This window comes from Castanea sativa, chromosome 12, assembly GCF_040712315.1.
Source record: "Castanea sativa cultivar Marrone di Chiusa Pesio chromosome 12, ASM4071231v1".
Classification (NCBI taxonomy): domain Eukaryota; kingdom Viridiplantae; phylum Streptophyta; class Magnoliopsida; order Fagales; family Fagaceae; genus Castanea; species Castanea sativa.
The window spans coordinates 12,736,412-12,745,392 of record NC_134024.1 but is presented as its reverse complement, the minus strand read 5'-3'; the positions used below and the strand labels follow the sequence as shown (position 1 = coordinate 12,745,392).

The window sequence follows — 8,981 nt, the reverse complement described above, 5'->3', positions numbered from 1 at the left end:
CTAATTCCGCCCCTGACCTTAGGGAACCAATCTCAATAAGAACACGCTTTGTTTTCTTGTTTTTGATCTAGGTACAAGGAAGAATTTTCTTTGTTTGGGCTTAGGAAGAAGGCTTTAACTTTGGTGTAGCACTATTTCTTCCCTTTAAAAGGTATGCATGATGTGCTTCCTATATAAGAAAACAAAGTCCGATTCAATATGAGCAAAAATCCTTTTTCTAGTTAAATTTGTAATGCAAATCCGGTAATTTAGCTTGAGTGAATGCTAAACGGATTACAGGAAAAAGTTTTCCTTCGATTGATTTAACATTTTGTTCTTTTGTGATTTGATTGAGTACGTTTGGTTTTGCTCAAACGAGTTTGAGTTGGTTGAGCGAGATTTATGTCTTCAGTTTTCATCTGCAATTCTTGATGGATCTAGGGATGGCCATGGGTAGGGTATACCCATACCCTACCGTATACCCTACCCGAAATATTTTCTCATGGATACCCGAATATCAATACCCATTAGTATCCATGGATATCCATATCCTATTCGAAACTCGAAACCCATTTTAAAAAAAAAAATCCAAAACATTTTAATTTAAAAACTAACAATAGCTTTATCATAAAAATAAAAAAAACTAATCAATAAAAAATTCCAAAACAGCAATTTCGATTAGACCATTTGATTATTTTTTTGTGCGGTTGATGATGGAAGCAGAGAAATGCATGAAACTAAAGATGGGTTTTTGAAGGTTACCAAGATCAGCTATCAGAGACGAAGTGAAGCTAACGAGTGCAAGCACAAAAGAGACAACCTGACCCAGGAACAGTAGGTAGAGTGTTTGCCGGTGATGCAGTAATCTACTAGGAGGTCTTTAGCATCGAGGTGTTGTTTCGTCAGCTGCGATCGGTGATGTGGATTCCGCGATCCAAAACGAAGTCAGGTCGGGGTTTTAGATCCGTGAACCCGTGAAGGCTCCGGGGGAAGAAGAAGAAGAAGAAGATGATCGGTGATGTGGATTTCGCGATCCGAAACGAAGTCGGGTCGGGGTTTGAGATCCGTGAACCCGTGAAGGCTCCGTAGGAAGAAGAAGAAGAAGAAGAAGATGAGGAATCGTGTGAGAGTTCGTCTTCGATCGGAGTACCCAGTGATAGCGAAGATGATGATGATGATGAAAACAATGACGTTTCGTCCAAGGAGGCCCAGAGCAATTTCGAGCGTGGACTACGGTAAACCCATAAACTGAAACACCATAATTCTTTTCTTACCTTCCCACAACACAAAGCGGTGAGGAGAGACGATGAGGAGAGGCAGAGAGAGTGTGAGTGACGATGAGTCGGTGAGAGAGGTTTAGTTTTTTTTTTTAAATATGGGTCGGGTTTGGATAATATCCATACTCTACCCGAACAATTCGGGTAATACCCATACCCTACCCGGTTAAACTCTACCCATGAAGAACCTGGTATTACTCGAAATATTTGGATCGGGTAGGGTTGGATATCCATTAGCCAATGGGTATGGCCATCCCTAAATGGACCCATGGCCAAACTTCATTGCAAAAAATTAGAACCCCTAAACAATATGTTTGTCGCATTGAATAAACCAACATCTAAACCCTAACAAACATTACTATAGATAATTTTTTTTAATGGAAAGACTATGAAATTACTTCACAAATAGATATATCACAGAGAAGAGCTTGTTCTAAGAAATAAGGACTCTCTTCAATCCACACAGAAAAGTTATCAATGCTTAAAGCATGTTTTGCTAACAAATAAGCATGCCTATTGCCTTACTAAAGGACATGAGAAAATGCAACACTACGGAACTCATAACTCTAGTTAAAATTTGATATCTAACAATCCAATTTAGTTTTTTTGTCTTTATTTTTTATTTAACTTGTATCAGAATTAAACTAGTTTTAAGTTTTCCGAACACCCAAACTATTATGTAAAAAGTTACCTAAAAAGCCAAAAATGCCATGGACTACAAACATTTTGCATTAGGTAAAAATAACAATTTTTTGGTTTTAAATTATGTAAACTCATTTAGTGCTTATGCTTTAGGATGAGTCTATCGAATCATCTCTCTACAAACATGCATATTGATTTTATTCTATTTTTTAGCATTAAAGCACTTGTAAACAAATTGTTAGAGCATTTCATTAGACATGGGAGGTTAAGGTTGTCTTTTTTTATTTACCTTTTTTGATAGTATTTTCTTATTTAATATATATCATGTAAGCTTACATGAATGATGATGAAGAACCTTATAACTCTTGCTATTCCAATCATACAATTATGAGCGCGTAAATGCTACTCCAATAGAGAGTTGGTTGGCCTTTGGCCAAAACTAGTACTATGAAAAAGGCTGCCTTCACTGCAGTGTCAAACTTTATGCAGGGTAGCTTGGTATGGCAGCATTGTTTAGAGCTATAGATGCTTCTACTGATAGCATTGTTTTAGATTCGTTTATCATAGTTGCCACCAGTTTAATCCTTAATCAAATGATAGATTATAATTGGGTAACAATAACGTAACTAAAAATGTAGTTTGAAATCATATTATTAATTAGTTTTGACATGATGTTCCTTTTCAGTTGCTAGCGGACCCATCTAAAGGACTCACAATGTCTTAGCTTTGACATGAAGGATTCAGTGATCACTACATCTCCTCTCACTTGATGCTAAGTATTTGATGACAACATTGCTTCTGTTTTTGTCCATATGAATGTTTAATTGGTTTGGTTTGGTTTATTCTTGGGGCCACTCTTTATCAGTGTAAGATTGAGTGAGAGGTACGTTTGGTATGGACCATGGTCTCATTTTTAATCTTAAGAGAAAGTCTAGGGAAGGCTTTTGTGGGCCATGCCCATGCTGGGTTTGGGGGCTTGGACCCACACCAAATATTAACAAAGTTATGGCATATATCAATTGTCATAAGACTCACAACCAAAAGAGAAAATTTTGCCTAATAAAGAACAACTGTTGCGTCTGCCGTTAGCATAGAATAAAATTAAAAAAAAAAAGGGAAAAAGAATAATTGTTAAGTCTTAATAACAAATTTATTGTTTAACGAAAAAAGAAAGTCAATCTATAAACTTCTACCTAGAACCAGAATATTCTAACTATCTGTTTGGATTTTTTTTTTTTTTTTTTTTTTTTTTTCTGTAGCACACGTCAGGGGGACAAATTTCACTGTTCATGAACAATAGCTGTATATATTTGACTTTTCAGTTCATTTTCATCACACCTGTGGGTCCCGTGCACTGTTCACGGGATCCACAAACTTCAGCAAATTTTTTATTAAAAATGGATTTCACGGCACTATTTACATATTTAAAAATTATTTTGCTACAGTGTTTTCAATTTTCAGTTTTCAACAATAAGTTCTATCCAAATGGACCCTAAATGTACTAGTTGAACCTTTAGGGGTTTAATATGAAAACCTATGGATATACCTGCAAACTAAAAAAAAAAAAAGAGGAAAATTACACTTTGTCCACCTGTGGTTTGCCCGAAAAACACTTTACCTACCTATGGTTTAAAAATTGGCACTTTACCCACCTGAGATTAGCTCTAATTATCTTCCATTACTCACCTCTGTTAAAAACAAGGGTAAATTTGTATTTTTATTACCATTTTATGTCCCTCTCCTCTCAAAACATAAAAACTAAAATATCAAGGAAAAAGAGGATCTAAAAACTAAGTTTTGTAAAAATTAAAACTTAACTTTTACATCTTTTCACGAATCAACTTTTAAATCTTCTATTTTAACACATTAAAAATTGAAATTATGTGTTTCTTCACCTAAACCAAATAATGGAAAAAAAATATATCAGTTAAGTTCATCAGGTCTTACTCTAAGAAGCACCACGGCTTAAGCTAAATTCACAGAAAGAATTCATCTAGACTAACCCGGTTCTTTCCTTCAAGCTAACAATAGAAAGAGGATGATGTATATCCTGCAATCCCAAACATGAGTGCATATATAACTACCACTGCAGTAAACAAAGCTCCTCGGTTGTATGGATAAAATACACCAACCAACGCAAGCATAAAAATGAAGACAGTGCTGGAAATACAAACAAAGAATGAAGAGAGCATTTAAGACAGTGATGTGATAAACTAAGCTTCATGAATCTAAAAAATATATAAAAATAAAAAGATCCTTATAGAGTGAACAATTGGCTGCCAAAACCAAGGGCAGCAGCAAATAAGGATTTGTACTTTGGGAATCGGAAAACATTATCATAAAGATGCATAATTTTCAATTTTTAATGTGTTAAAATAGAAAATTTAAAGGTTGATACATGAAAAGAAGATGTAAAAGTTAGGTTTTAATTTTTATAAAACCTAACTTTTAGATCTTATTTTCTCTTGATTTTTTAGTTTTTTATGTTTTGAGAGGAGAGAGACATAAAAGAGTAACAAAAATACAAATTTATCTCTGTTTTTAACAAAGGTGTGTAATATAAGACAAACGGAGCTAACCTCAAGTGGGTAAAGTGTCAATTTTTAAACCACAGGCAGGCAAAGTATTTTTTGGGCAAATTACAGGTGGACAAAGTGTAATTTCTCAACAAAAAAAAAAAAAACCAATCAATTGGGTTGCCTGGAGGAACTCCAAAGCTCAAGCTAGAAAGCAAATGATGAATTTATGTTGGAACAATGTTAGAATGGCAAGACAACTGTGTGACAAGGCATACCTTTTCCGTTGGTTTTGAGGTTAGTGCAATTGACCCCCCCCCCCCCATATATTAAGACAAGATTTGACCGCATGTCATCCACCCAAGTCGATTAAGGGGATGTGATCTAAGGGTGAGATCTAAGGGTAACGGTTTGCTGTTAATGGGAGAGACTCTTTTTTCCAATACAATTAATGTAATTGACAGTAGGCGAGCCATAATAAATGCGAAATGTGACTAATAGAATCTTATAAATATTTATAAATATTCATTTCTAAGTAAAGGTGTCGACAACCAATCTCTAGGTGAGTTTTATTAAAATTGGTCCGAGGTAGATTATCCTCCCTCATAGTTTCAATTGTTAGGGCGAGTCTATCCTACTAGGCTATTTTGATCAAATTCAATCCTACTAGACTATTTTGATCAAAGGGTCATGTTTAAAGACATGATAGGCCAACTAGCCTTGAGCTCAACAAAAGACTTTCAAGTGCACGAAGGATTGTAGTTTTCGATCATGTCCATTGGGTTGGGTTTGCTTGCTTGCTTAGATTTTTTTTGGTTTCCCATAATGTTCCTCAAAATTTTCAACCAGAGACTAATTACTGTTCGCGCCGGGTGGACCCACGAAGGAGTAAAGCGCTGGCTCAGGAAATTCTTTTCAAAGTGCTTAGATTTAACTCTCTAAAAACCTGCATATAGGTGAGTCAATATATATGACTAAAAATAATATTTTAAACATATTACTAAAAATTATTCAAACTCACAAAAATGGATAAGGAAAAAAAAATTCGTTCTAATCATTAGCATTTAGTGGTTTACAAATTCTATAGTCACAATATTTTTTGCAATATTTGAGTTTACAATATATTTTTTTTCTCATTTAAGCCTATTACTAACAAAAATGGAAAAATGGGTAGTTTGAAAATTTATTTGTAAAATTTTATACATGCAAAAATGGAAAGGAGTCAAAAGATGAAGTGCCACTCACGTGACTCCCCCTTCCAATCATGTGCAACCGCTGCCAATTTCCTTTTACACACCCAACTGACCGCCTCATCCAAAGCAACCCCCACACGCCACAAGCGCGCGTCACGCCCACATCACATCACCCATCACAACAACTCCCCCACAAAATCCAAGCCGTCCATTCCCCATACCTTCTTCACCTCAATATAAAAGTCAAATCCTGCCCTTAATCAAATTCAAAACCACAATTTTCCGCTTTTTCCAAAATTCAAAATTCAAATCCCCCAATCCCTTAACGCCGTTAACCCCTCCGTCATCTCCCTCCTATATAAACACACACCCCCAAATCCTTCTCTCCTCATTTCCAAACCCAAACCCACAGTCACAGAGAGAGAGAGAGAGAGAGAGAGAATTTTAGAGTGAGAAAAATGAGAGAAATCCTTCACATTCAAGGAGGCCAATGCGGTAACCAAATCGGAGCAAAGTTCTGGGAAGTGGTCTGCGCCGAACACGGCATCGACTCCACCGGCCGGTACCAAGGCGACAACGAGCTCCAACTCGAGCGCGTCAATGTCTACTACAACGAAGCGAGCTGTGGCCGCTTCGTCCCGCGCGCGGTCCTCATGGATCTCGAGCCCGGAACCATGGACAGCGTCAGATCCGGCCCGTACGGCCAGATCTTCAGACCCGACAACTTCGTGTTCGGCCAGTCCGGCGCCGGAAACAACTGGGCCAAGGGCCACTACACCGAGGGCGCTGAGCTCATCGACTCGGTGCTCGACGTGGTCCGGAAGGAGGCGGAGAACTGTGACTGCTTGCAAGGGTTTCAGGTTTGCCATTCGCTCGGCGGTGGAACCGGGTCTGGTATGGGTACGCTCCTGATATCGAAGATCCGAGAGGAGTACCCGGATCGGATGATGCTGACTTTCTCGGTGTTTCCGTCCCCGAAGGTTTCGGACACGGTGGTTGAGCCGTACAATGCGACGCTCTCGGTTCATCAGCTTGTGGAGAATGCGGATGAGTGTATGGTTTTGGATAATGAAGCTCTTTACGATATTTGCTTCCGTACACTTAAGCTCACTACTCCTAGCTGTGAGTTCCTCTTTTCTCTCTCTCTCTTTTCGATTTTGTGGTGTAGTTGCTTAGTTTTATTACATTTTTTTTTGGTCTTAGTGTGCTTAATTCTATGCCTATTTGCTCTTATTTTCGATTTGATTATGTTTGGCTTGATGGGGTTTAAGAATCGTTTCAGAAACAAGACGATTGTGTTTGAATAATTAAATGACTAATCTAAGAGTATTTGATGTATAATATTACTGGGAATATTTCAGTTGGTTTCATTCTTGGAAATTAAGTACTTATCTGTTTGGCTATTGGGGTTTTCTATAGTTTGAATATAATTGAATGGTTGGGCATTTCTTTTTTTCTTCAGGTTTGATGATGTATTAATTTTTTAATTTAAACATTTATAGGGTTGGGATTAAGTTTTTATTTTTTTAAAAAAGGGTTGGGATTAAGTTATACCTTGTATAGCTCTCTTAATTGTTTATTATTGGATTAAATTTTGAAAAGAGTAACAAACTAATTTACAACATTTTTACAAACTTTTATTGTGGCCAATTTCTTATTACTTATTAGTTTTTATCTAGGCCCATCAATAACATCAGTATTTTATTTACCAACAATCATATATTAACAACTTTTGGTATATATAGTATCATTATTGTTCTTAATATGCACACCAACTTTTTCTTTAAATTGGGGTGTTATTTATTATTTAATCCATTAACTCGTGTTTTTTGTATAATTTTAAAGTTATTAAAGCTTGACATTTAAACGTTGTATGATGAGATAGTTATTGATTGTCCAATTATCTTGATATTTCCCAAGCATGGAAGGTTTAAAGAGGAGATAATATTATTTCAATGAAATGATATGGAGTGGTGTAACATGCCATAGATTCATATTCATTGTAACTTGAATTTGACGCCATATATATAGGCCTCATTGGCTCTAATAAAAATTTATGGAAACTTCTTTGCAGCTAGCTAATAATCTTTGTTTGTTGCAGTTGGAGACTTGAATCACTTGATTTCTGCAACTATGAGTGGGGTTACTTGCTGTTTGCGATTCCCTGGTCAACTCAACTCAGATCTCCGCAAGCTTGCAGTTAATCTAATCCCATTCCCACGTTTGCACTTTTTCATGGTTGGGTTTGCTCCACTTACTTCCCGTGGTTCCCAGCAGTACCGTGCCCTTACCGTTCCTGAGCTCACTCAACAGATGTGGGATTCCAAGAACATGATGTGTGCTGCTGATCCTCGCCATGGCCGATATCTAACTGCCTCTGCCATGTTCCGTGGCAAGATGAGCACTAAGGAAGTCGATGAGCAGATGATTAATGTGCAGAACAAGAACTCATCCTACTTTGTCGAGTGGATCCCCAACAATGTTAAGTCCACTGTTTGTGATATTCCTCCTACTGGGTTGAAAATGGCCTCAACATTCATTGGCAATTCAACATCAATTCAGGAGATGTTCAGGAGAGTCAGTGAACAGTTTACGGCTATGTTCCGCAGAAAGGCTTTCTTGCATTGGTACACAGGAGAAGGTATGGATGAAATGGAGTTTACAGAGGCAGAGAGCAACATGAATGATCTTGTTTCTGAGTATCAGCAATACCAAGATGCTACAGCAGATGAGGATGGTTATGATTATGAAGATGAGGAAGAAGTCCATGAAGAGGAGGAGGCCTAAGTAGTGTTTGATATCTGTTTCTCTCTGTGCTTGTTACAAATGTGTTTGTGTTAATGTTTCCTTTTTGTTCCTGAATACCTTGTTTGGGGGTTTGGATTGTGGGAATGTGGTTGGACTTTTAGCTCTATTGTCTCTCGTTTGCTTTTGGTGTAGTTGTCTAGGGAGTTTTGTGCATCAGACATGGTACCATGAAATGTTAAGTGTTTACTTGCAGTTGCATGCCATTGTCTCTCGCATGCCATTGCTACAAAATTTGATTTCTTGAGCTTTTTGAGAACCAAAGAAATTTGCAGAGGTAAGCTTTATGCACATTGTCATTGCTATATGGATTGTGCTAGGTCCACTTGGGGATGTCATTCAGAACAAAGTAGGTTGTGCGAATATTGAGGCCCAAGCATTTGCATCAAGCAACAGCAAATCACATGCTTTGCAATCCGCATAATTGAGCAATTATGGCTGGTTCCTATTGCAAATACACTCGGGTTGATTCATTGGTTAAGTCAACTTATCATTACAAAATTGCACTGTTGATGGGGGAATTTATCTTATACATAGTTCTTTCTACATGTTTTGAGATATTGATTGTA

General features: G+C 37.2%; 1 protein-coding gene across 1 annotated transcript; it reads left to right on the top strand.

Annotated features, from left to right (window-relative positions):
* Positions 1-5,994: 5,994 nt before the first annotated feature.
* Positions 5,995-8,703, top strand: LOC142620873 (tubulin beta-1 chain). Its single transcript, XM_075794173.1, has 2 exons — positions 5,995-6,729; positions 7,709-8,703. Exons 1-2 carry the CDS (start codon positions 6,066-6,068, stop codon positions 8,392-8,394), a joined length of 1,350 nt encoding a protein of 449 aa, XP_075650288.1. The 5' UTR covers positions 5,995-6,065; the 3' UTR covers positions 8,395-8,703.
* Positions 8,704-8,981: the final 278 nt, after the last annotated feature.